The sequence below is a fragment of the Rattus norvegicus genome, chromosome 2, assembly GCF_021556685.1.
Source record: "Rattus norvegicus strain SHRSP/BbbUtx chromosome 2, alternate assembly SHRSP_T2T, whole genome shotgun sequence".
Lineage (NCBI taxonomy): Eukaryota > Metazoa > Chordata > Mammalia > Rodentia > Muridae > Rattus > Rattus norvegicus.
The window spans coordinates 198196927-198224684 of NC_141535.1; the positions used below are offsets into that span (position 1 = coordinate 198196927).

A 27758-nucleotide genomic window follows, 5' to 3' on the forward strand; every position below is an offset into this window, starting at 1 on the left:
TCTAGAATGTGGCCAAGGTTCTGAAACCCAGCTGGGGGTTGGGGATAGGAGGGGGCAGGGCTGCTGGGGAAAGTTCAGGCCCGGAGATCTTCCCCCAAGCAAGTGGCCTTTCCGCTCAAGGTAGACAGGCTGGGGAGGTAAGGAACCCACCCTCCTTTCATCCTCCACACATATTTGGCAAATAGTAGTTAATCTCCTCCCCTTAGGGGGACAATAGTAGTTAATCTCCTCCCCTTAGGGGGACAGACAGCTGCCTCCTCTCTCACCCCCCCTCAGCTCTTTCTACCTCCCCCAAAACAGGAGGGAAATTTTCAAGTCTTATATTCATCACTGGGAGACTCAAAAGGGGTTGGCCCAGTGTTGAGACCCCCCAGAGGGGCTTCCCGATTCATGGAGCCTTTCGACTATAAGGAACTTTGGGGTTCCCTCCCACCTGCTCCTACCCAGGTCCACTGAAGTCTTACAGACTTAACGCCTGCAATCTCAGCAGCTTTGGGTAGTAGGCTCGGACAGAACGTTGAGGTAGGAGAATAAGAGTCCCAGTATAACTAAACCCTGATTCAGGGGGCGGGGTTGTAGTGCTGGGGAGTTATTACTGTATTGGAAACGAGTCTCTTGGCCTGTAGCAAGTCCATAATGATATAAGATGGATCTGGTGTGGTTTAGGCAGAATGGTATCTGGAGCAACCGAGACAAGGAGGTAAGTAGATAAAAATGCTTGCAAAGGCAAGCATGAAGACCTGAGTTCCATCCCCAGGACCCACATAAAAAACAACCAAGTGTCCATCTGTTTATTTTATAATCCCAACACTGAGGAGGTGGAAACTGGCAGATCTAATCAGTAACTTGAAAAGCTGGAATTGTGGAACAAACATCTGAGTGCGCGCGCGCGCACGCGCGCGCACACACACACACACACACACACACACACACACACACACACACACACACACACACCGTGGTTTGAATGCGGTTCCCTGTCTGGCATTTGAACAATCGGTCCCCTTGATAGCAATGTCTGGTAGGTTTGGGAAGTCCAGCTTTGTTTTTGGGAGTTTGTTACTGGAGGTGGGCTTTAAGACTTTCAGAGTCATTTGAGTTCTCATTCTCTCTGCTCTGCTTGAGGTTTAATGCTGTGGCCTGGGCATGGTGCACACCTTTAATCCCAGCACTCAGAAGGCAGAGGCCTTCTCTGTGCCTCTGTGAGTTCAGGACCAGCCTGACCTATTCATTGAGATCCAGGACAGCCTCGGGATTGTCAGGACAGACTCAATTTAAAAAACAAAAATTATGGGCTGGAGAGATGACTCAGTGGTTCGGAGCTCTTCTGGAGGTCCTGAGTTCAAGTCCCAGCAACCACATGGTAGCTCACAACCATCTGTAATGAGATCTGATGCCCTCCTCTGGTGTGTCTGGAGACAGCTACCGTGTACTTATATGTAATAAATAAGTCTAAAAAAAAAAAAAGTATTAAGTGAGGATGGGGCAAGGGACAAAAGAGAGGAAAGGGAGGGTGACACAGGTTAACCAAAACCAAGGAATTTATGAAAAATCCTTATGGAAACCTACTACTTTGAAAGTTTTTGTTTGTTTGTTTGTTTGTTTGTTTTTTGTTTTTCCGGGGCTGGGGACCGAACCCAGGACCTTGCGCTTCCTAGGTAAGCGCTCTACCACTGAGCCAAATCCCCAACCCCTTACTTTGAAAGTTAATTAGAAGAATGTGTATGTGTGTATTAGGGGGGAACTTGAGCACATCACCCTGCGTGGACGGACAATGCTTCTCCTAGAAGCCATGTTAAATCAAAGCCACATAGCCAGGTGTGGTGTACCTTCACCTGTGGATTGGCTAGACAGGACACAGAGCTCCCCAACAACACGTTCTTGTCAGTGCTCTCGATTATTCATCAGAAGCACTCGGAAAGACTCTATTGCTGTTGGTGCAGACTTTAGCACCAGAGAGACAGAAGCAGGCAGATCTCAATGAGGCCAGCCTGGTCTACATAGTTTGTTCCAGGCCAGCCAAGGCTATAAGTGAGATCTGTCTCAAAATAAGACACAAAGAGAAACGAACACGCGCTGAAGACACGGCACACATTGACTGTAGGACATAGGGGAGTCTACCTAGAGCTGCCCCGACAGTGGCTTCCCTGTTGGCTAGTTTTCACAGTGCCAGGAGGTGCTGTGCAGGTCACCGGGGGAGAAAGGTAATTAGTGGCCTTCTACAGCAATAATCCTGAATGCTTCAGTACAAACCAGCCAGGCAATATGAACCCACGGGTACAATAGTGGCATGAAAGTTATTAGTAATCAAATAATTTCTGACTGGACTTGAGGATTGGATTTCACACAAGGGAATTCATACAGGTACTGGAAACCTGGTCAAAAGCCCATGGCCGTGAGGGACATAGGGGATAGGGGGAACCTATTACTGTTGTTTCACGGAATGCTCATACTGTCAAGCTGCCTTCTAAATATTTCTGTTTATATGAATGCGTTAGTACTGTTGTCAATTTTGACTAGAGAAGTTTCTTTAGAGTTAATCAACCCAGAGGATCACAACTGGCCAAACTGCTAAGAATCGGTAACAAGTGCTCTGCCGTAAATGGGACATCTCTATCCTCCTGCAGTCACCCAAGGCTCAGGGAACATTGCAGAAGAGAGGGTGGGAAGAGTGTAAAAGCCCGAAGATGAGAAGTGTGTGCTGCCTGGGCCTTTATGCCAGTACTCTGCGTTCAAGGGCAGCGTGGCCTGTAGAGCCAGTTCCAGGTTAGCCAGAGCTACACAGAGAGACCCTGTCTCTAAAGCAGACAAAAGTAAACAAGCATGCGCCTTAAAGGCTGGAAGTGGAACTCTGCTGTTGGAATGCTCGTCTAAAGCTCGACCTGAAGCCCTGGTTCAATCCACAGCACTGCATGCACTGGGCTCCCTGGTACAAATCTGAGTCCCAGCACTTGGGAGAACAGAAAGCAGTTCAAGACCATCCTGGAAGATGAGAAATTCAAGATGATCTCTGGCTGCACGTGTCTCAAAAAAAAAAAAAAAAAGTTAAAAATAAAAAAATCGGGGTTGGGGATTTAGCTCAGTGGTAGAGCGCTTGCCTAGCAAGCACAAGGCCCTGGGTTCGGTCCCCAGCTTCGAAAAAAAGAAAAAGGAAAAAAAAAAAATCATGCTACAATAAACACTCTCCCCTAGGTACAATACCTGGTCACCACTGCTTTTTTTTTTTTTTTTTTTTTTTGGTTCTTTTTTTCTTTCACACCCCTTTTGGTGGACCTGTACTCTAAGCCCCTCAGCAGGCAGTACCAGAGATGTAGCCCCCCACCCCCCATCACCTACAGGGGCTCTGCCAAGGCCACAGCCAGGAACATGAATGAGAATCCCTAGAACGATCTCCTATCCAATCCAAGACAAACTCTATCTCTTGAAGTTTCTGCTTTCAAAGCAGATTTTTGTGCATACCATATGCTGCTTTTTAACTTATTATCAGTGCATGTGTGGTATGTAAAAATGTATTCTGGGGGTTGGGGATTTAGCCTAGCAAGCGCAAGGCCCTGGGTTCGGTCCTCAGCTCAGAGAAAAAAAAAAATGTATTCTGTGAGTGTGGGTGCATGCTTGCCACAATATGCCTGTGGAGGTTAGAGGTCAACTTTCAGAGGATCTCCCATGGGATCCGGAGCTCAGACTTAGGTTGCCAGGTTTGATTTTTACCCTCTGAGTCATCTTGCCATCTCAAGTGTCATGTCCCTTTCTCTCCCCAACACACCATTTTCTTTTTCTTTTTAATGACATAGTCTGAGGGGTCTAGGCTGGTTTTCTTGTTTAGGTGCTACAATCCAGATTTATCTGACTCTGTGTGTGTGTGTGTGTGTGTGTGTGTGTGTGTGTGTGTGTGTGTGTGTGTGAGAGAGAGAGAGAGAGAGAGAGAGATCTACATAGCCTTGGATGTTCTAGAACTCACTATGTAGACCAAGCAGGACTTGAACTCACAGAGCTCTGCCTACCTCTGCATCCCAAGTGCCACTACACCCCAGAAGGATTTATCTGATTTAAGGACCCTTCATGATGTTCTTCACAGAGGGTAACATTTCAAACTGGTCTGAGTATGCTGAGTTCCTGCTGAGAACCCAACCCTGTTGCACACTGGACAAACCCCCAAATTTTTAGCCCATAAAGCTCCGTGTGAAGTGGCCTAGCCTCTCCTCATTCCTCACTGTGTTCTGGATCCCTGGGTCTCCTCCCAGCTGCTGAACAGAGAGAAGTCTTCAATGCCTCCTCTTCATGTGTGACTCTCTGCAGTTGCATAGGGCATGTACCTGTCAGTTTACTTGCTTAACAGCTGTTATCCTGAGGACCAGGAAGAACGTGTCCCAAATATGTCATACCCTGTGTGCAGCCAGAGTAGACACTCGATAAGTATCAGTCTGACGAGTAAATGAATCAATCAATAGGTGGATGGCACCGATGTTAGGTGTCTCTTCATGCTTTGAACTATCTGCTGGGCAGTTGGGTGTCACTTCAGCCACAAACTGCATTCTCTGTGCCAGCTGTACCTGGAGGTAGCAGGACCAATGCCCCCAACTTTCAACTGGGCTCAATTAAAGATGGTGTGGATGTCTTCACTCTAGCAGGCTCCGTCCACAGTGCCAGGAATGCTTGTTAGGGATGACTTAAAAAGTTAACATTCTATAAATCATCCCAGATGCAGCTAAGATCATATGTGATTTGTCATATGTGCACAGCTTCAGTCATACATGCATAGAAAGGATAAGACGGAGCTTGGGCCTGAGGCTTGCACAGATGTCCCTAAAGCAATGCCTCCAATAACTTGGTTGTTAGGGTTGTCAAAGAGGACAGAGGAGTGCACAGGCAGATGACACAGATAAATGAGACCTGGAAAGGTTAGGCTGAGACAGCTGCTGTCACCAGGATATGCTCACTAATATTTTTGTGAGGGAGAAAGGGACACACACCCCCCTACGTTTATTTACTGTGTTCACATCTGTGCTTTCAGAGGTCAGAGGACGACCTGTAGGAGTTGATCCTCCTTCTACATGTGAGTCCTGGAGATCAAACTCTGCTCACCATGCTTGGTGCTAAGTGCCTTTACTAGCTGAGTCTGTTACCAGTCCTTACTGAAGGAGAACCATGGCTGATCCATCGCAAGCTATTCTGAGACCCTAAGAGGGCTGTCCCTGCAGGACTGTGGTTTGTAGACCAGCAGGGCAATGGGAAGCAGATCTCATGGTGAAAACTCAGTAGGACTGTGCAGCAGAGTAGCCTGGGGTACAACACAGGAAGCTGTCAAGGCTGACTCTGGTGTCTACAGTAGGGGTGTATGTGGACGTGTCGTGGGGATCAGAACTCACTTGGGGCTTGCCATCTGGGAGAAAGGCTCATTCTGCATGTTTGGGAGCAGTATTGAAGGGAAAGACAAGGGAAACCAGATGCTTCTGGAATCAGGTGCCATGTTTTTTTTCCAAGGTGCCTCCTCAGCCTCAACTCAGACCTTTCCTTTGCAATTCCAGCTTTTCCTATCCGGAGCGGAGCTTTCCGAATTCCCTCTTAAGTGGGTAGACACCAGAGGGCTGGGGATACTGATGAGGCAGTAGAATTACAAGTGTAGCCTAAGAATGAATCTTTGAGGGGAAAAAAAAAAAAAAAAAAAAAGGAAGCAGCTAGAGTGCAGTCTGAAGGTGGGGCAGTGTGGCAGGATATTAAGGGAAGGCAAAGGGATAGACGAGAGGTAAGAACAGCAGTTTAAGAATAAGACCCAGGATACGGTGGACTCTAGACACAAGGATAGGGCTGGTTTGGAAGAGTAAAAAGAAAACTGTTTTCTCAGACACAAGATGGAAGGTGTATGCTATTTTCAACTAGGACCTTAGTTCTTCAGTTTTAGGATTTAAAAACCAAGTGTCCCTTAAGGGGCATACCTTCTTATCAGCAATTTACACCTCAACAAATGTAATTCCCAGACTCTTTCTGACGGCAGGCTTCTGGGGTGTGGGGTGGGGGATCTTACTAGATATGAGACTCCAAAACGCAGCTTTTCCCAGACCAGCCAGTTAGAGCAGCTAGAGGATCCGTCTTTTCAGAACAGAGGTCTCTTGACCACAAGAGCCCTAGCCTCTAACCAGAGCCTTGAGAACCGGATCTAGGTCTTTCTAGGCACCTTGGTGGGGGAGCTATACATAGCTGGGTTTCGGCAAGACTCTGCTTGCAGTACCCCGCCCCCATTGGGAGGGCTCTTAAAAGGGCAATATCAGAGGCGGAGCCTTAAGCTCAATCAGGCCCTGGTGTAGGTGGGGGCTGCAAGGGTGCACCCCTTTTGTGCCTATCTGGGAGGGGTTGTTGAGGAACCCCATGCTGGGAGATTGGTAGCAGGCCCCTCACCCTGGCACAGGCTCTGACTTGTAACTCATTTCTTTGGGGCCCATCCCAGCTCAGCCTGTCAGACTTATCCTGGGAGCACAGCCAGGGCTGTTCTAGGCCCCCAGTAGGAGGTATGGGAGTTGGGGGGAGGTATTTGATAGACCAAGGATAAACCGGAAAAGCTTCAGGAAAGTTAAAGCAGGACAGACTGCAGGGAGTCTGCTGCCTGGAGTGAGGTTTCAGCCTAGGGGTGTGTCTGGTTGATGCACTCCGGCTGCTCTGTTCAGCTGGCTGAGCTTGGGATGGTCCCCAGGAAATGCTGGGCCTGCCACACTTGCCTGACCTTTCAGAATCATCGGTAGGAAAGCGGAACGCATGCCTCTAGTTTATGGTCGGTGGCCAGTGCAAGCATCAGGTCCCAGCAGATTACTTCATGCATCTAGACCTGCATTTTGGCTCCGAATTCCTGGGTGTGGGAACCAAGTGCTTTTAAGGGACTCAAGGTTCTGACTCACTCCACAGGGCCTCTGGGGGTTGTATGCTGAGGTAACCCGGGTAGCTGAGGTTGGAGATGGGGCAGTCAAGGTGCCAGGGATGAGGGCATTGGCTGTGGGCTGCAGAGGTAACTACTAGGGTGGAGTCAAGGTTATCTGGGCTCATTCCAAAGTACTTCCAGGCGGGTCAACCCATCCTCTAAACAAGGCTTGCGTCAGTCAGAGCCACTGCTCCAAAGAAAGGAGTATAGTTTGTTCGTTCAGGAGTGTAAGCCACACCTTCCCAGTAGATCACTGGTTCTCAACCTTCCTAATGCTGCAACCCTTTAATACAGTTCCACGTGCTTTGGCGGCCCCCAACCATAAAGTGTATACTGTTACCTCATAACTGTAATTTTGCTAACTACAAAGTATAACGTAACTATTTTGGGATACAGAGACCCACTGCAGCAGACTGAGTCCCGAGAGCATGGGACTATGCTGTTTTCCCTGTAACTTCTGCTCCCCGGAGCTTAGCAACAGGGTCAGACTGAATGTCCACCTGTCAACATATCTTCCATATGAAGTATGGGGAAGACAGCCATTTTTCACTCTCCTCTGGTTTCAGGAAGGAGGCATACATTCTGAAAGACTGGCCCACTCTGGGGAAGACTGGCATGAGGAGAAATGACTGAAGGCTCAGGGTGTCTAGAGTCCAGGAGCAGGCTGCTCCAGAAAACTGACAAGGTATGAGAGTAGGGAGAGCTGATGTGGGAAGGCAGAACCCTGTGCCCGAAGGCTACAGGCATTAGAGGACAGGGGTGGGGAAAGCTGCTGTGGAAACCTTGGTCAGGCCCCAGACAACGCAGGACCACCCAGACATTCCTAACAGACTTGTAAGCGGGACAGCCTAGCCTCCGATCACGGTGCAGGCTGCTTTTCTCCAAACTGAACGCTAAGGTTATGGGAACGTGGATTTCTGGGCCTGAATGACAAATGGGAGCGGCCTGGCTCTGTCCTCTGTCCAGGCTGTTTCCACGGCTGAGACAAAGGGCCACAGAACCTGCCGGGGGCCCCCAGCCGTCACAGCAGGCAAGAGCCACGGTGTTCACCCTTGTAAGCACCCAGTTTTGGTAGGCTGACCAAGAGCAAGGTTAACCAACACCCTAGTGAAAACTGAGCACATGGCCTTTCCTTGTTTGGCACTGGGCCACAGCAGTTGAGTCGGGAACTAAAGTCCTATACCAAGCCAGGCCATGCTCAGCTCCTGACCTCCCAAAGTCACTCTGAGCCAGACTACGGCTTCTCCCACTCTGGGACAGGTGTAGTCATGTCCCCACCCTGCCTTCTGGGACTATGGGAAGATAAAAGGCAGCATCTAGAGGAAGCACTTTAACCTGCTGGGAGGCAAGGCCCAGACTGACCTAAGGTGTCATTAGAGTTGAGGATACAGATCATAGATGAAAGGGAGTGGGTGAGGAGAGCTTGACTCCCACCTTCCCGGGCTGCAGGTGCCCAGCTATTAGGACACAGTGGGAGTTCCTGAGGACAGATCCACCCAGTATCCTTCTGCCCTGCCTCTGACACTAAGCAAGTAACTGCTATGTGGCCAGTCTCCCCACATGGGAACAGCTATAAAGACAGAAGCTGCTGTTCATAACCACAGCTCATGCTTTTGAACCCAGGGCTCTTGTGGATGAGTGTAAGCTGCCACAACCAGTCTTTTTCTCCCTTCCTAGGGGATGTCCATGCTAGCAGGCTTTTCTATCACACTGGTCTCTAAGCTTCACTGCCTTCGGGCAGGAATACATTCACAGAGAATCCTGATCCTTGTCCTGAAAACCTGTGTCACAATTCCAGGTTTTCTAAAATACACCTTCTCTTCACTAACAGCTTGGCTGAAGGGCTCTGTAGTATTCTCAAAGGAGCCTTATTTGGGAGAGCAGTTCAGGCCCAGGGAGAACCAGCAGAGACAAGGTTCAAGCCTGGGGAGGAGACTGGGGAAGTCTTGTGCCCTCCCCAGAGATGCTTTATTGCGTGGCTTCACCAGTCATCAGTGAGGAGACCCTGGGCCCATTCGAGATGATGGGAACACCCGCGCAGTACCCGGCAGATGGACCCAGATGCTGTGCAGTCAGATGGGACAGGGTGAGGAGTGGTACTCGGCCTCTCTGTTCCAGGGCAGACCTGGGATCCCAGCAGGCAGCAAGTAAGTCTGGCAAACTGGGAGGAGGCAGTGTTCAGGCCTCAGTGACCTCCATGTTCTGCAGCTGGTTCTCCAGGGTGACCTCTTTTGCTTTCTTTTTGCTGCCTTCATGTTGCTTCTTCTGCTTCTTAGATGGCTCCTGGTCAATAGGTGCTGGCTTCACAAATGGGATCAGTTCTTGGAGTCCTGGGAGGGGAGAGCCTGATAAGTGGCTAAGCAACCTGTTACCTTTGTCAAAGCCCACAGACCTCAGGGGAGAATTTAGACAATATTCTTTCAACGCAGGGGTACCCAATCTAAACTTAGGATCTGCATATGACACCCACACTACGTTCCCAGCACCATGGGGAGTTATGCAGACTGTAGGAAAATGGGGTGCAGATTTCAAAGGGCCCCCTCAGAAGGTATGAAATGGAGGCCTGTACCTGGGGGCATGAACTCCCTCAACTTCTCTGGCACGACGATGCCCTTCTCTGTCTGGTAGTTCTCCAGGATGGCGCAGATGGTCCGGGTGGTGGCACACATTGTGGCATTAAGCATATGGACAAACTCCACCTGGGAAGAGCAGATTCCACAGGGAAAGTTAAAGGCATCCCTCAGCTGCTCCTCCCAATGAACTGGAACCATCCACTCAGCCACAGCTCCCCAATCCAAAGGATGACTTTAACCCATTTCCAATGTTGGGCTTTTCTTTTTTTTTTTTACTGACTCTGAGGTGACCCTAGAAAGAGTCCTCATGTTTGCATGTGTGACAAGAAGGAGGTTACAGGATCTTCAGAGGATGTGGGGGAAGGAAGAAACCACCAGTGTGGCCCTCCTTTTAACCCATGCCAAACCCAACTCGGGACAGATGAGGGTCTGAAGACTGGGTCATTTGTTTTTTGAGACAAAGTCTCGGTGTGTAGTTCTGGCTGTCCTGGAGCACACTACATTGATCAGGCTGGCCTCGAACACACAGAGCCTGCCTACGCTTCCTGGGTGCTGAGATTAAGGGCATGCGCTACCACGCCCAGCTCTGGAGACTGGGTTTAAGAGAGGAGCTTACAACCTGACCTTCTTGGGCGAAAAGAGGGAAGACACTGCCTCCAACTTGTTCTGTGTAGAGAAACGGAGGTTATTCTTCCTCTGGAGTTAAGGAAAACAAAGCCAAAGAGAGAAAAGCTTGAATTACAGTATAGAATAGGTTTCTGCCTAAAAGAACCCAGTCCTGACTCAGCAGAAGTTATTTCTGGTGTCTTTTGGGTCTGGACTGAGCTGATTTTCTCACGATGCTGGAAACATACACTCCCAGGAATTAGAAACAGACAAAACACGCCCTGTGCAGAAGGTCCTGCTGCCCACTTCCCTGGGGGACTAACTACCTTGTCCATCATCTTCTTGGTCTGCCCGTATCGGATTCGGAGCCGACGAGCCTGGTAATCCGTGCAGTTAGAACAGGAAACCAACTCACGGAAGGCACCGGAGCCCGGGAACCAGGCCTCCAGGTCAAGCTTCTTGCTGGCAGCATGATTCAAAGAGCCTGTAAAGAAACCCCTAGATTCAGGAAGGGAGGATGGGGTTTCAGGAGGCCTCTACAGCGAGCCTGAAGAATCCTTCATATCACATCGAATCCCCAGAAGGGAAATCACACTCAGATCTCATCATCAAATGCTCCAAGGGAAAAAGGTGTGATATTTTAATGAAAGTGGATGATGACTTGAACTGAGAGCTATCTTTCTGTGTGGTGCCTCAGCTGGTGAAAGTGATCTGTGAGAGGCAGAAAAGGATGAGATGAGAAGGAAGAGATGAGGGGATCCATACCTGAGACAATATTCACAATGTGGTAAGGGATTCCCAAAGACTGATAGAATTCTTCTGCGGTGGTGATCATCTCATCAAACATCTCCCATGACTTGTTGTCATGAGGTGATGAGTACACGAACTGTTCAATCTGCAGAGAGGAGCAAGGAGACAGGACAGCAGTGAGGGGGAATAAAACAAAGGACTCCAGTGGAGACGCTCTGGCAGTGAGCTTGTCTCACAGCCCTGGGGGACAGGCCAGGCTGGGTCCCGGAGGAGATCAGTGCTCAACTAGACTGCAACAGGCAGGACAATGGAGTCTCCAGAGCGTCACCATCTTCTGCACTAAGTGCTCAACACACACTGACTTAACCAGCCTGGTGTTTGGTCAGCCCCAGGAGGCAGCTGCCACCATCACTTGCTCACCTTACAGAGGTCACACAGTTAGTAAGTGGTGGAAGTGGCACAGGAGGTCTAGGAAGCCTTGCTCTAGTCTGTGCACACAGCACTGCATGTGCTCTCTAGGCTCTTCTCCACCAAGATATCCACAAGGAATGGGAAGTTGTATCAGGTGGGGCTCTGGGAAGGCGGATCACACCGGATCACACCCCTCCTGGAAAGATCTGGATAGGAAGTACAGAAAACCGACTCTCTCATCTACTCACCTTCTCAAACTGATGGACTCGAAAGATACCACGGGTATCACGGCCATGCGAACCCACTTCCTGCCGAAAGCAGGTGGAGAAGCCGGCGTACTTGATGGGCAGATCCTCTGGCCGCAGCCACTCGTCCCGGTGCAGAGCTGCGATGGGCTGTTCTGAGGTGGCAATCAAGTACTTCTCGTCATAGGAGCTGTCATCGCTCTTTTCGCTGCCCTTGCCAATCACCTGTAGGAGGAATCCACGGGAGGGAAGACTGTGTGCCAAGCCACAGGAAAGATTCAATGATGTCGGGGACGTATGTTAGAACAGGGGGGCAGCAGGTCTGTCTACAAAGAGTTTAAAAGCAAAATCTCAGCACTCAGGAATCTCAACCCTGAGGACCTTGAATTTGAGGTCAGCCTGGGCTATCTATGTAGAGCATTGACCAAAACACCCTGACACAAACACACAAAAACAAGCAAGCAAACAAACAAAAATCCAATATTCATTGAAAACAAACAAGTGCAAATGAGGAGCCTAAAACCTTTCTGAACAATGCCAAACACACTGATATCAAACGGTCAGGTGCACAACATCTGATGCACCCAGTAAGTATTTGTAAGTCCTTCTGCCAACGAACAGAAACCAACTCAGAGTGCCAGGCAGACCGAAGCTGTGTTTAATGTCAGAGTCAGCTGATCAGGAAAGCATTCTGAAAGCCATCTTGAACCCTCTGGCTGTCCCAGGTTCAAGCAGAAGGTATCAGGCTGGGCATTTCCAGTCTGCAGTAAAGTGGACGTCTCTGGAGAGGACTGGGTGATCAGTCCATGTTTCTCATTTCCTTTTGTCTAAGTAGCCAGGAAAAGGGTTTCTCTTCTAAGCTCCTTAGAAGAGACAGAGTGTTCAATTTAAATGTTAAAGGTTTCTAGGGGTTCTGTTCTACACTAATGTGGTTGGTGCCAACCACGTGTGGCTTTTAGTATTGAAATTAACTAACATTAAAAACCTGCTGGGCTAGTGAGACGACTCAGCAGGGAAAGGCACCTGCTCCCCAGCCTGATAACCTTGAGTACCATCCTCAGGGCCCACATGGTCGGAGAAAATTACCCACTGTCCTTCACACCAAATAACTGCAAAAAGTGTAACACCAAAATCCACCCGGACAACTCTGCCAACAGGTAGGTTTGGCAGCATACATCTTAATCCCAGTACTCTGGGGACAGAGGGAGAAAACCACAAATGGGTGAGGCCAGCCAGGCCGTTGTAGGCTGCCAGACTGTCAAGCACGTTTGTAACCAGTGCACAGTGCAACTCCAATACCCTCACTGTTTAAAAAAAAAGCTCCACCTCTTGGTGTAGACCTGTTAATTCTTGCTACTCAGGAGGCCGAGGAAAGAGAATTTAAATTCAAGACATGCCTGGGTTAAATGAATTCAAGGCTAGGCTGTCAACTTACTGAGACTCTGTTTCAAAATAAGAACAAGGAGCGAGACTATAACTCAGTGGTAGGGCACTTGCTTGGAGAAGCCCAGGGTTCAATTCCCTGCCTTAACAGCACTGCACAGCAAACAGAGAGACAACAAAACCCCCAAACAAACAAACATTTGTGATAAGATACACACAGAAAATCACCCAAGAACACAGTGAGCAGGTGGCTGGCTATGTGTAAGCCAAGGACAGAAGCATCAGAAGAAAGCATCAAGTTAATCCTGGACACTGGACCCCGCCCCGGAATGGTAAGACAAGACATTTCTGTTGTGCTAGACATGGTGGTATACACCAGCAACTCCACTACTCTGGAGACGGAGGTAGGAGGTTCAGGAACACAAGGCCAGCCTCGCCTATAACAGTTCACGGTCAGCCTGATGTACTCCTCCTCCTCCTCCTCCTCCTCATCATCATCACCACCACCATCATCATCACCAACAATAACAACAACAACAACAACAACAACAACAACAACAACAACAACAACAACAACAAGGAAAGTTTAACAAACTTGCTTCCTTGGTTATACCGGAGAACTGAAAGCATTCTACCATGGCGCAAAGCTGTGTGGAGAAGGTATCATGTCACCATTGAGCCCTCCAACTTAAAAAGTCAGTCTACCACATTACCTTATAGAGTTCTTCATCAAACTGGCTGAGCTGGGCCACTTCCTGCATGACCTCTTTCCTCATGAAGAAGGGGGTGTAGATTGGAGTGTAGCCTCGGCTTCCCAAGGTGCGCAGTGCATACTGGATAAGTGCCTGCTCCAGGAACACCAGGACCCCCTAAGGACCAGACACAGCAAGTGAGATTGAGTCTTGTCACCAACCCAGGCATCTATCACTTTACTGCACAAATAGGCAAGTCCAGGGCTACCCAGTGGCACAGGCAGGTCGACGAACCAGCCTGCAACAACAGCCCAAGATACTCGCTTTAAAGTGGTATCTTACTTAGTTGGTCCATTAAAAACTCACGTATGGAAACATTTACAGTATTAATTGAACTCAATCTAAGAGATAGACTGGCAGGTTTTTTTTTTTTTTTTTTTTAAACAACTCGATACCAGGTATGAGGAGGATGATCAATCTGATTATGTTCAAGTCTTGACCCTGTAAATGTCTGGCTTTAGGGTGTTTACACACAACTCATTTTGGGGTGTTATTTGGCTCCAAGAAAGAACATTTGCTCGCCTCACTAACAGAAATGTCTCTTGATGCTGGGCTGGCATCTCGGTATGGTGGCAGAAACTTTACTGTGGCGACTGCCCAGAAGAGCAATTTATGGGCTCTGTGCCGTGCCTAAGCTTCCTGCATCGCCGGTTTTGCCTCCTTACGGCTATGGTGATTGGTATGTACTGTTATTTGGAATTGTCGTGGTAAGTACCTCCCCAGCTCAATTCCACTCACACAACCACAGATAACCAGGCCAAAACAGAAGTACCCAGGAGATTCTTAACATCCAAGGCCAAGAGCACCTCGCCGGGACGCCATGTTTAAGCGATTCAAGTGGCTGGTGGTGGTGGGCCACACTCAACTTAGCACTGGGACACTGAGGTAGCTCAGTCATGGTGAAGCTGAAGCCAGCCTGGGTATTTAGTGCGACCTTGTCTCAAAGTCCTCTCACCTCCACCCCATCCCCACACAAACAGACCAAAGTAAAGAGAGTATTCAGTCAGGGTACATGGATGGGTGTTTTCTGTGTTAATTCTTAAAACACCAGACTCATTTGTAAATGTTTAAGTGTGCAACATTTCCAAGATTACTCTGCCATTTCCTTTTGGAAGGATTCCTGAATTCACATGCCCAGTGCCCCAGTTAATCTGTGCCAGCTGCATACACCTACCAAGGCTCAAAGCATGCTGGGTCGACTCAGACCGCAGGCTTATCACACTGGGTTCCAAGTCTTTGTTACTTGTCTGACTGTCCAATTACACTGAGCTCCTCAAAGGCAGAGACTGTTCTGATTCAGTCAGCAAAACATATTCATTATGAAGGATCACTGAGTGGCTTTTGTTCTGTGGAATCTGGGTAAGCACTCTCTTGCCTCAGAAAGAGAATTGTGTCTAATTGCTGACACTCATAAGCAGCCATAGGGTTCAAGTAGAGGATCTGTGAGCCTCTTCAAGTATGATTATGCCTTTCAGCTTTTGTTTATTTATTTTTAGTTCCTTCTGGTTCCTGACTCTTACCTTCAGGAAGTACCCCCGACTACCAGCCACCACGGCTCCCTTTTCGCCTTCAAAGCCATCCACCATCACCACCAGGTCCACATGGGAATACTTCTTTCTGACTGTACAATCACCCCAAATACGCTCTACTTTGTTGTCTGCATCCTGAGGAAACAAAATGGAGCAGGGACACATAGCAGAGAGCAGCAGAGCCTTATCCTGCATTCATCAAACCAAGCACCAGCTTCCGGTCTCATGTACAACCAACCAGGAAGGGAATTTGCTACTCGACAGATGAGTAAGTTACAAAGTCACAGAAGCAGTGCTAGTCAGTAAACCTGGAACTTCGATTTGCTCAGGCCCTATAGCGTACTCTCTTTACCCTTTAAAATGGCTTTCCAAAAACCCCCACACAGGAACCCGCCTCAGACAATTGGCATCACCTGGGGTACGGAGGAGAATGCAGGACTTTTTCTTTGTGGGTTCTCATTGGTCTCTGAGCCACATGAGGGTGGGCTCCAGGCCCTGACCTCGGTCTGCTCAGGCTCCAAGGCTTCCACGAACCCCAGCTGTACCCCAGCCGGCAGTGAGTTCAGTGTTCACAAGGGAATGAATGAAAGAGGCACAGATGGGCCCTGCCACTGCTGGGGTGTCTGGGAACAAAGGCTGGGCTCAGAGCAGCTTTGTGCCGGGGAAGCTCCCGCTCAGCAGGAGACTTTTATCATGCAGATTTCCCTTCAACCTGCAGCTCCCCAGTGGGGTGTGGGTGAGGGGTTAGGTTGATTTAACAGATCCCTCCCACAGGACTTACTGCTACCAGGGGCAACAGGCCAGGGAGGACAGCAGCCCCATTTAGAAGAGGTTTCTGGGCCGGAGTCCCCTCCTACCTGCTGTCTCAGCCACTTCCCAATCAGGCAGGGATCTGACTCCTGCAATGCTCAATTGGTGCGCAGGGGGAACACACAAAGGCAAGTTTTTCTGACAGAGCGCCAACCTTACGTCTTTCCTCCCACACCGCCTGGCAGCCAGGGAGGGGAGCCCCTGCATGGCCCAGCCCCACCTACCTCATCGTTACTAATGGGCACAGAGGGGTGTAGAAGGTTCCCAATCTCTCGGAGGTTCTCAAATCGCTCTGCTTCCAGCTTTACCCGCTCCCCATCACACTTCTGGATGGCTTCATCAACGAGGAGTCGGACTTTCTTAATTTGTGAGACTTTCAGGGCCTGCAGAACAACCCTGAGGGTGAGCACCCATAAAGTATCACCGTCTCGTTCTCAGCGACATTTTCTATTTTTTACTGGAGGAGTGGTGTATGAGGGATCATAGTTGGGGCCTAGAATATGCTAGACAAGCCCTCTACCCATGAACATTTAACAAGTGGACAAGGAAGCCGAATGCAGTGGTGCACACCTTTAATCCCAGCACCCGAGGCACAGGCAGGTGGATTTCTGTGTTTGAGGCCAGCTTTGTCTACAAAGTGAGCTCCAGGCCAGCCAGGGCTGTACAGGGAGACCCTGTGTTGAAAAAACAAAAAGCAAAAGTAGAGGAATAGTACCCTGCACCTGCTAATTGTTGCAACTAGGAGGATTATAAATCCAGGTCAACCTGGACTATGCAATGATACTGTCTCCAGAAGCAATGGCACACACCGGTAATCCCAGCATTCAGTGGGTGGAGGAATCAAGAATCTGAATTACAGGGTCTGAAACCAGCCTGGGCTCTATGAGACCCTATCTCAAAATAACCGTAAATACTAAATGCAAATATGCTGGTGAAATGAGCCAACTCAAGCTGAATTAAAGTACGGAAAGGCAGGTTTATTAGGATGCTGCTCTCCAGCAGGTTCACTGGTCCTAAGGAACCAAGGTGAGGGAAGTCTCCAAAGAGAGGAGGGGGAAGAGAAAGACAGAAAGCGTGTGCAGAGAAAACGCAAAGAGAGTAAGAGGGAGGACAAAGTGTCTCGATTATATAGGGAGGAACTTCAGGGGGAGAAAAACCCAGCCCCTAGGCTGGAAAGTTTAGGGGGTATGCCAGGCATGACCTGTTTAACAGGCAGGGACTGAGGGATTTTGGGAGAACATGAAGGCCTGGTCCCCTTTGGTATGTTCAATATGCACCTCAGCCCCTTGTCTGGGGGCTGAAATCCAACACTAAAAACGAATGCATTTAAGAACAAAGGTTTATTCAACAGGGCAGACAGTCTTGTCTTTTAATCCTTGAGCATTTTCCTTTTCTTTTGGGGGCAGAGATGTGTAGACTGACCTTCCTTCCTTTCATATACATATACATATACACATTACTTGTTAGGAGTTTGAAACTGTGTTTTCCCTTAACTTATTTTCTAGATTAAACCAGTTTAGCACTCTATTATGTGTTCCCATTCAAATTTCTCCAGGAAGATAATAACTTTATGAGGACCAAGAGACCCTGTCTTAAGTTTATCTTATTTTCCTTACTGTAGATGTTTCAAACTGTGCTCTAATTTCTCAGGGGAACCCTTCCCAGCTAGAGGAATGAGCCCCAGTCCTGCCACGCAGAGCAACTTTGCATTTCTGCTTTATACTCTTGGCAGTGTGCTAAGGATTTCAAGGAACTGTTTGGAGACAAACACAGAAAATCACCACGCTGAAACTGCTGCTTAACTAGAGTAAACTGAGAAATCCCCTGCCCTTGTGAAAGCATACAATGGAGCTAACATAAACCAACTAGTTCTGTGCCTTTCCTTTTCTCCCTTCCACTGTCCCACTCCATCTCTCTCCTGTGACTACAGAAGACTCTCAGGGACAAAGGGTAAGGAAAGCGGAAGGAATAGTCCAGCCAGCTCTGAGGCTTGCATACTGCGGCATGGATACAGCCCCAGCTCTTCCTGTCCGGGAAAGAGGTTACCACAGGAACAGTCATCTTAGAAAAGGGAGAGAAACCTACAGCTAACGTGTCTGCAGTGAGGTCGTCAAAATTCAGCACATCCTCTGGGATGGACTCGTCCTCTCCCACTGGCTCTTTTTTCTGCAGGGAGAAAAAAAAAGACAATTTAATTTAGATAAAAATTACTTTATTAAGTACATGCCAAGTTCACACATCATATAAACTAACCACACTGAATTATATGTAGTAAGTTGCAACATGCAGAAACATTAGTTAACCAAAAGTCAGAAATCAAAGTTTCAAGTCCTTATTTATCACTGCTTCCCTTCTGATCCTGGACAAGTGAATAAATCTGTCGGGTGAGAGCATTAATACCATGAAAGTAAGAACACAGAACTATCAAAGAAACCACAAGACATCTGGGAGACCGAGGGAGGAGGATTATTGTGAGATACTAAGACTAGCCTGGTCTATAGAGCCAGTTCCAGGGCAACCAGGGATATATATATATAGCAAGACCATGCCTCCAAAGAAAACACAAAACAAAACTCAGTGTGGTGGTCAAAGCTAGTTATGGAGGACAGTCTTGTTAACACTCTAAGAACAACCCCAGCAATAGGCTAAGGGTTAAAAGTAGATCAATCAGAGTAAGGAAAGGAACAAATAAATCAAAGCAACATGATAAAGTGCAGGAGGATTCGCTCCCTCACCCCGATTTCTGTGCTCATTACTTGTTAGTCTGTCAGATCCCTTCTGATCCCGATACACAGTCAAACACTTAGTGGGCACTGTCTGTGAAGAGGATCTAAACAATACCTAGTAGGGGAGCATATGACTACAAAAGTATTCGTGACTAAGGCTCTCTGATCTGTAAATGTTTAATCAGCATGAGTCCATAGGAATAAAACTGTTATTGATATCCATTTTCATAGCCGAAAGTATAACAAAATACTGTCAAAGGATGCAAGATAGTATGAAGAATAATGTGCCAAAATTCCAGGTCAGACTTCATGTTGTACCCTTCATGCCCGTGTAAGTCTATAAATGAAACACATTCCAGTCTCCATGGACTCCTACATACACTTATTCACATATTTTAAAGAAATAGGCTCACTGGCAGAGTGCCCAACAAGATACAGATAGCATGTATGTGTTCTTTCCAAAGCAGGACTAAACTAAGACAAAGCTCTCCGCAGCCTGGTGGGAAGATGCCTTCCTGATGTATAGGTTGGGTCCAGATAAGCAGCAGAAGGGATGGCTTGTTGGAAACAAAAGATAAAGCCACCACAGGGTCACCAGTAGTGCCTCTAGGTGCCCTCCCTCCCTCCCATTCTTTTTTAAATATTTCTCAACAGGGCAATGGTGGTGCACGCCCTTAATCTCAGCACCTTGGAGGCAAAGGTAGGCAGGTCTCTGAGTTCAAGGCCAGCCTGATATCCAGGACAGCCTGGGCTGCAGAGAGAGTTCCTACCTTTGAAAACCAAACCAACTGACCAAATAAATAAATAAAATAATTCCTCCCTGGTAGGAAATTCAGTATCACTAGTCATATTAGACACAGGAGAGCTTCGCTTCTACTAGCCAAGACAAGGTGGAAGAGCTCTGCTCAAGCTCTCAGGCCTGCTCTCTTACCTTCATTTTCTCCCCAATAGTTTTGCTGCATAAATTCTTCAGCTTGTTCAAGTTGTCTGCCCGAAATCTGCCTAAAATTGAAAAAGCCATATGTCAACAATGAACCCCTGACCATGGTTCCTCCAGCAAACACTTTGGGCTATGTATTAAATAAGGCTTGGTCTTCAGTTCGGCAGAATTTTGAAGATGGTGACCCTCTAAGAGCTGGAACCTAATGGGAGGTCACAGATCACTAGCGCCATGTACCAAGGGAAGGGGACACATTTATCTTTCCTCTTCTTTGCTTCCTAACTGCCACAAGGTGAGCAGCTGAGGTGAGCAGCCTTCTTTCTTTTTTTAGACAGAGTCCTGCTACATAGCTTTGGCTGGCCCAGAACTTGCTGACATCCTCCTGCCTCTGCCTCCCACGTGCTGGGATTACAGGCGGTTGCCACCGTATTGACTCCTTCCATCTTTGTTTCTGTTTGTTGGTCTCCGTCCCCCGGACAGGGTTTCTCTGTGTAGCCCTGGCTGTCTTGGAACTCACTCTGTAGACCAGGCTGGCCTTGAATGCAAGAGACCTGACTGCCTCTGCATCCGGAGTGCTGAGATTAAAGGCATGCACCTGCACGCTAGAATCTTTCATTTCTTTGGGTATTCTCAGTTAGCTGTTAGTAACAAGGAGTCGACTAACCCAGTGCTGATCTCTGCTTAGACTCTAACATTAGTTAGTGGGCATAGACCGACTATAGCAGGGGATCCCAGGATTTGGCGATGAGGAAAAGGCCAGTCTGGAATTGAAAGTGAAGTACTAGAATCTGGGGATGGAGAGATGGCTCAGGGGTTAAGAGCATATACATCTTCTACAGAGGACCAGAGTTCAGTTCTCAGCACTCATACCACGGAGCTCACAACTGACTGAATCCAGCTCCAGGGGATCCGATGCCTCTGCCCTCCATGGGCCCCTACACTCACATTCACACAGCATCCCACAGGCACGTGATTATTTGTATTAAAAATAATACAAATAAATCTTGTTTTAAAGCCACATTCTATACATCAACACAGAGCAGCACAAGCGAGCTATCTGGGAGACATTTCTCCAAAGCCTGGCCAATCATCCTGAAGCTCACTTACAGGAGCTAAGTAATACTTCCCCAGCAATACTTACATACAAACAGCACTGATCTGTTGACTATATTAAGGGGTCTTGCTAAAGTTAATGAGTAATTTCAATTCTGCAAATTATAATCAGTCATATGCAAATCATGAATTTGTTTCTTCTGTCCCAATCTTTGTTTCTTGCACCATAGCACAAGATCTGGAATCTCCACCAAGAAGTAATAATGGCTAGGAGTGGTAATGGAAGCTGACTGACATGATGCCCAATTCTATTTATAGTAAAAGCAGAGACAGGTCTGGGAGTGGTCATACCTGTAATCATACACTTGGGAAGCTGTAGCTGGAGCTGAAGGCAAGCCTTCACATTGCTCACACAACACCGGTCCTTACAACTATTTTGGAAAACTGCTTTACAGCAGCTATGTGCCCTCAACAATTCAATTTCCTCTCTTGGATACACACTCAACAGAAATGAATGCTAAGGTTTATACAAGAGTGGAGCTAGAGAGACACGACTCCATTGTCAAAGGTGTTTGCTGTGAAAGCAAGACCTGAATTCAGAACCCTAGGGCTTGTTGGCCAACCAGTATAGCTCAATTTTACTGAATAGTCCAGTTTTACTGAAAGGCCTCATGTCAAAAAATAAGTGGACAGCCAGACAGTGGTGGCGCATAAATCCCAGCACTTGGGAGGCAAAGACAGGCAAACCTGTTGAATTCAGGGCGAGGCTGGTGCGGTGGGTGTTCCAAGACATCCAGGACTACACAGAGATACCTTGCCTTTTAAAAAAGAAAAAAAGGGGTAGAGAATCTGGTATAGTGGCACATTCCTTTAACCCCCAATTTGGGAGGCCAGCCTGGTCTACAGAATGAGTTTCAGGACAGCCAGGACTAGAGACACCCACTCTTTTTTCTTTTTTCTTTCTTTCTTTTTTTTTTCAGAGCTGGGGACCGAACCCATGGCCTTCTACCACTGAGCTAAATCCCCAACCCGAGAGACCCACTCTTAAAAAAACCAAATCAAGGGGCTGGGGATTTAGCTCAGTGGTAGAGCGCTTACCTAGGAAGCGCAAGGCCCTGGGTTCGGTCCCCAGCTCCGAAAAAAAAAGAACCAAAAAAAAAAAAAAACCAAATCAAATCAAACAAAAAACCTAACAACAACAACAAAACCCAAAACACACACATACACACAAATAAGTGGGGAGTGATTGAGACACCCAAAATATGTGACCTTCATGTGCATGTACACGTATACAGCAAACACACACTTTTAGTCCCAGCACTCTGGAGGCAGCCTGACCTCTACATAGCCTGCAACTGAGGCACTGAGGCACTGCCATGCTTCCGAGCGGTAACACACAAAGGAGGTGGATGAACTGCGGCAGCACACCCATGTGGAATAAGCCACAGAAGTGAAAAGCAGTCGGAGGACTGGACTGTGACAGGCTAGAGCAGAATGGAGGCCATCTGCGGTTGAGTGGAAGACGAAGATGGGAAGCCAAAGAAGAACTTAGAGGTACATTACGCTTTAAGGCTCTGTGGTCCACTGTGTAGTCTTTAGCTATATGTGACGACCACTGAACATTTGAAATATACTAAGGCCTAAATGAGACTGTGTAAAACACACATTAGATTCCGAAGACCTGTAAAGAAGAAAGACGGGATGTAAACTACTTCAGTAAATTTGAGGATGGATTAATGTGGATTTTTTTTTAAATTTATTTATTCTTTTATGCAATAAGTACACTGTCCCTGTCTTCAGACACACCAGAAGAAGGCATTAAATCCCATTGCAGATGGTTGTGAGCCACCATGTGGTTACTGGGAATTGAACTCAGGACCTCAGTCAGTACTCTTAACCGCTGAGCCATCTCTCCAGCCCCTTAATGTGGATCTTAACATGGTTAATCATGAAACACACAAATTTTGAATTTAATAGGCTTAAAGAAGACTTTGGGGAAACCAAGGTGTTTAGAAAAATCTAGGTGTAACTGCTTTGTACACTGTGATACAGGAGGGTGAAGTGGCCTTACACTTTCCATCCTGCCCCTGACTATATCCTGGAACCTAGGGTGAAGAAAAGCACCACATTCACTCTTGCTGCCTGGGACAGTTGACTGCCTCATAGTGACAGAGAATGACAAACAATAAAAGTGGCATGTCCAGCACACTGGCAAAGATGGCCTGTTTCTGATTGTCCAGACAAGCTCTACTCAGCTCTATATTGCCTGTGCAGAAGGTAAAAGACGGAGGTGGGACCTCTCCGAGGCTCACTACAGGTGCTTCTGGCCTCGTTAGCTCCAGTCCCCTCTACATTTTTTGGAGTCAGAATTGTATCTGTGACTCACACCCAAGCCTTTCTCTCTGAGACAAGACTGTAAGACTTAGGCCTGCGAACCCAAGGGTGAGATCTGCATTGCAGAAATCTAAGAGGGACTAGAACAAAAAGGAGAGCTGTTTGAAAGCTCTTCCAATTGTTGGGAAAACAAAGATCAGGGCCAGGGCCTGTCTTCAATTGAAGAAATTTCATTCTCTGATGAGGATACACAGTACATTCCAGAGGACAGAATCCTTCTGGTTGGCTGTGTGTTTCAGATACACTGAAATTAGAAGTCTGGAGGCCAGCAAAGACAAATGCCCCCAAATGTGGCCTTGTTCCACCACTGTGAATTAAGAAGAAACTGCTGTTCAACATAAGGAGTTATAGTTGTGGTCATTACAGACCACTGTATTCTCCAGGGAGTCCTATGGGCACCATCAAGTCTCCATAACAACAAATGAGGACAGTTGTTCATACTAGCTTGGAAGCTCATGGCCCCTACTGGGGAGTATAGTCTCAGCTCCTCCTTGATACTGGTTGCAAGTTCTTGCCACTACCAATACGATAGCGATGGGGGAAGAACCTCATACTTATCCTCTAATCTGAAGTTCAAGATGTGAAAGAAGCATAAGACGAGATGTCAGGGTCCACCATGACCAGCCAGGGACTCCTGTGATCTTGGCTATTTGGGGGACTGAGGCAGATAGATCACAAGCTCAAGGTCTGCCTGGGCTACAGAGTGGGTTCAAGGCTACTTTGGTTCCTTAGGGAGACCTTGTTAAAAGTATCTACAGAGCTGGAGGGACAGCTCAACAGTTAGAGAGAGCTCATTGTCTTGAACTGCCCCAGTTTGGTTCCAGCACCCACAGGAAAGTCACGGCCACCTGCAACCCAAGTTCTAAGGAGACCCAACACCCTCAAGCTCCTGCATGTATGTGGAATATCCATACACAATACATTTAGGCACATACACATAAGATAAGTAAATATTTTTACAATATTTGCAGCCAATTAAGCCAACGGGATATCTTTCATCCTGGGTCCCGGTGTGCAATGGCTGCAAACAGCATCCTCCTTTGGAGTGTACACGGTGTGATTTGTTGGACTGCTCTAAGAGAAATAGAGTTATCTGACGGAGTTTCATGTCTCTGGTCTCATGATGTCCCAGTACAGTTTCTAGATAAGTATGCAGAGTGCAGTGTTATGCCTTGGGGCACAGAGGACAGGTTCACACTGGCCAGACCATCGTGTACAACTGCACCATCATGCAGAATAAGAGACATGTGATGGAAACCCCACATGGGTCAAGTTCAAGTTTCCTGCTTGCCCGAAGATCAACATCTTAAAGTAAGGCCTCACCAGGTTTACTGCAGATGAATCTGAAGGCCTGGTGGCTGAGAAGCAGCTTATCCCCAGTAACTGGTCCCTTATGATGACAGCCTGGCACTAGTGACAGCTTCCTCTGTGCTGATCCCCTCCAATAACTGTGTCCATTAATGAATCTCATATCCAATTCAAAAACAAAATGCTGTTTTTTCTCCCCTTAGTAAAAAGTGAAAAGAGGGCTCTGGACAGAGTTCAGTGGCACAGTACTAGCCTGGCCTATTGAAGATTTGGGACTTAACACTCAGCCCAGCAACAAAAATGATGATAATTTTTAGAAGTACCTTAGACACAGATCTTCATACCTGGGACAAACGTTTGTCACACTCTTACCAAGGATGAGGTGTGCTGCTGAGGACTGGAACATGGTGTGTATTTGCATATATGTTTATGTCTGTGCATGATCTTTAAAAATTAAAGGAGGACACCGTTTTAGACTATGCTCCTGTACCCAGCTCCAACAAACCACATTAAGATCAAAATGGATTTAGCCTATGTTAAACAGACGTGGACAGGGATAGGGGGGTGGAGGGTGATATCGGTTTAGGCCAATTCAAAACTTTGGATTCAAGTGTAGATTACCTAAAAAATACAGAACGAGTACACAACTGTCAGGTAAGCAAATATTTCTTGATACCCAAGAAGCTTTTTAACAGTAAAATCAATGTCCCCAAAAGATAAAACCATATAACACACAGATGGGCATGGTGCCACCCTTGATCTAAGCACTCTAAAGGCAGGAGCAAGTGGATCTCTGAGTTCAAGGCCAGCCTGGTCTACAGAGCAAGTTCCGGGATAGCTAGGGCTACAGGGAGAAGGAAACCCTGTCTTGGGGGGTGGGGGAGACACTCTCGGATTGCGCGATTGCCTTTAAAGTGCTCTTATAAACCAAGCTCTCAGCTGGTTGCGGACCTATTGCATCAGACAAAACGAGTCGCGTGCCATTGACAACATCCGGTCTGCCAGGTGATCACTCTAGAGGCACACTTGGAGGCAGAGGATTCCAGGGCTTGTTTTAATTTCATGAATGATGCTGGGTCACTTTTACTCTGCCAACGTCTTTTTCCAGAAAGCTACCACAAATCACAACCATCCTCAGTAATTACAAGCTTTTTCTTGCCTTACAGCACCCCTCCCTCCTATCTGATCTAGCACAGAAGAGCCTGATTCTTAAAGGTATGCCCACAGGGTTAGAGAAATGGCCATCCCAAGCTTTGAGATCACTGTATTTAGCCAAGAGTAGCCTCCAAAGTCCCCGAATGGTTCGAATTGGGTGGAGTAATCCTACGGCGATGAAGATGTCCCTCAATCTGAGAAAGCAGTCTTTGATTCCCATCAAAACAGGGAGGACTACGCTGGGTTTGCTATGGATGAGTAAAACACTGGGAACGACCAAAATGCATGAAAAAGAAATTCCTGCTCTGGCTTGCTCATAGCTATGCAAGGGCCTGACAGCTCGCCCTGCGCGTGCGTGCTGCTCCTTCCTAAGGCACCGGCGGCCGTCAGCACGGAGCACGCACGGGGAGGAACCCAGGCCGCCGGAGCTGCAGGGAGAGGGGACAAGTCCGGTTCCCAGCTTGTTCTACAGACAGGTGGCGTTACAGCCAGCCAGTCCCGGGAGTATCTGACAAAGGCTGTAAGTTGTGACCTCTGAAGCGATGAGGGATTCAAGGGATACCGCGAGCTCCCGGCACTTACATCGTCGCCACTCGCTGTCTGCCTTCACCAGCTGGTCCACCAGCCCCGGATCTTTGAAGCGCTTCTCCTGCGTCTCTCGAATGAGGGCTGGGTCCCCTCCTTTATCCACCCGAAACAAGTCCAGGTCCAGCACCATCCTTCTGCCTCACGAGTTAACACTATGAGTGGACTGTACCGCAGTAAGCGGCGAGTGGACGACGCACTGCGCCTGCGCGCTGACCTGGTCTCACTGCGCAGGCGCGGGGCGGCACGGGAGGTGAATAGCCCGCCGGAAGCCGCAGTATTAGGCGGGGTCCGGAGGGAGTGGTGTAAAGTAAAAAGGGCGTAGCCTTCTGCCTGGAGTTTCTCTTCTGACCCCCTTTCTGTAAGGCCTTCTGATCACCACCCTGACACCGTGAATGCCTCAGGTTCCTCTTGTTGAAGGGAGTATCTGGGTGTGGACCGAAGCTGACCTGTAAAGTCAAGGCCAGCCTGGTCTACATACCGAGTTCCAGGCCAGACAGAACTGTATAGTGAGAATCTGTCTCAAAAACAAAACACATACAACCAAACCAAAAACCTACCACCCTCATATAGTAGAAAACATTAACTGACACGGAATCCACAAACATGCTCTGCCCTTCTTGGTCTTTTCCTATTCCTAAAAAGTGCACTTTCCCGAATATCTAACAGCCAGAATGCTGGAAAATGCAAATCAACGCCAATAAATTATAATAAATGTTAAGGATAGAGAGCTGCAGTCTTGGCAGAAAACATATGAAGACTGTCATCAAAATGTTGGATTCACTGAACCCCTGTGAGGGCAAAATCTGTATAATCTAAGGTATTAAAACAATGGCAGGGGCTGGGGATTTAGGTCAGTGGTAGATGGGTTCGGTCCCCAGCTCCGAAAAAAAAGAAAAGAAAAAAAAAAAAAAAAAAAAAAAAAAAACAATGGTAGGTGCTTTTGTGGGGCGGGTGTAGGGAGTGCCTCTAGACCTGTCCTTTATAGTGTAATTCCAGAGATTACTTTGAAATTCTGGCCTTCCAAAAGCAAAACAAACTTCCTCTAGGTATTTTTTACTGTTAGTTTTATCATTAATTTTTAAATACCTCTCTTTGGGCTGGAGAACTGGTTCAGTAGTTAAGAGCTCTGGCTTCTCTTTCAGAGGGCCCAGGTTCAATTCCCAGCACCCACATAGTAGCTAACAACTGTGCGTAACTCAAGTTCCAGAGGATCTAGCACCTTCAAACAGACATGCAGATAAAAAATACCAATTCATATGAAATAAAAATAAATTAATTACCAGGCAGTGGTGGCTTACTAATTTAATCCCAGCACTGGGGAGGTAGAAACAAGCAGATCTCTGAGTTTGAGGCCATCCTGGTCTACAGAGCAAGTTCCAGGACAGCCAAGATTACACAGAGAAAGCCTGTCTTGAAAAACCAAAGTTAATTAATTAATTTAAAAAATAAGGCTTTCGGGGTTGGGGATTTAAAAAAAAATAAGGCTTTCTGGGGTTTGGGATTTAACTCAGTGGTAGAGCACTTGCCTAGCAAGTGCAAGGCCCTGGGTTTGGTCCCCAGCTCCGGAAAAAAGAAAAGAAAAAAAAAATAAGGCTTTCTAAGTAATTCTAAATAGTCTTTTAATAAAA

General features: G+C 47.5%; 1 protein-coding gene, 1 long non-coding RNA gene and 1 pseudogene across 4 annotated transcripts; 2 read left to right on the forward strand and 1 right to left on the reverse strand.

The window, feature by feature from the left end:
- Positions 1–21021, forward strand: LOC108350091 (uncharacterized). Of its 2 annotated transcripts, XR_015676782.1 has the most exons (4): positions 1–137; positions 7474–7592; positions 15124–15424; positions 20916–21021. It is a non-coding gene; the product is annotated as an uncharacterized LOC108350091 (long non-coding RNA). The 2 variants fall into 2 exon arrangements; XR_015676781.1 differs by lacking the exon at positions 20916–21021 and having other exon boundaries at positions 15124–15481.
- Positions 8824–26318, reverse strand: Sars1 (seryl-tRNA synthetase 1). 2 transcript variants are annotated; one of them, XM_087616716.1, is made up of 12 exons: positions 26125–26290; positions 19624–19694; positions 18052–18132; positions 16191–16349; positions 15148–15291; positions 13589–13744; positions 11496–11717; positions 10852–10981; positions 10413–10570; positions 10105–10176; positions 9477–9606; positions 8824–9237 (listed from the first exon to the last, which is right to left on the reverse strand). In XM_087616716.1, exons 1-12 carry the CDS (start codon positions 26258–26260, stop codon positions 9086–9088), a joined length of 1611 nt encoding a protein of 536 aa, XP_087472842.1. In that variant the 5' UTR covers positions 26261–26290; the 3' UTR covers positions 8824–9085. The 2 variants fall into 2 exon arrangements, with proteins under 2 accessions (XP_087472842.1, NP_001007607.1); NM_001007606.1 differs by lacking the exon at positions 10105–10176 and having other exon boundaries at positions 26125–26318.
- Positions 24045–24174, forward strand: LOC120101229 (small nucleolar RNA SNORA70; annotated as a pseudogene).
- Positions 26319–27758: the final 1440 nt, after the last annotated feature.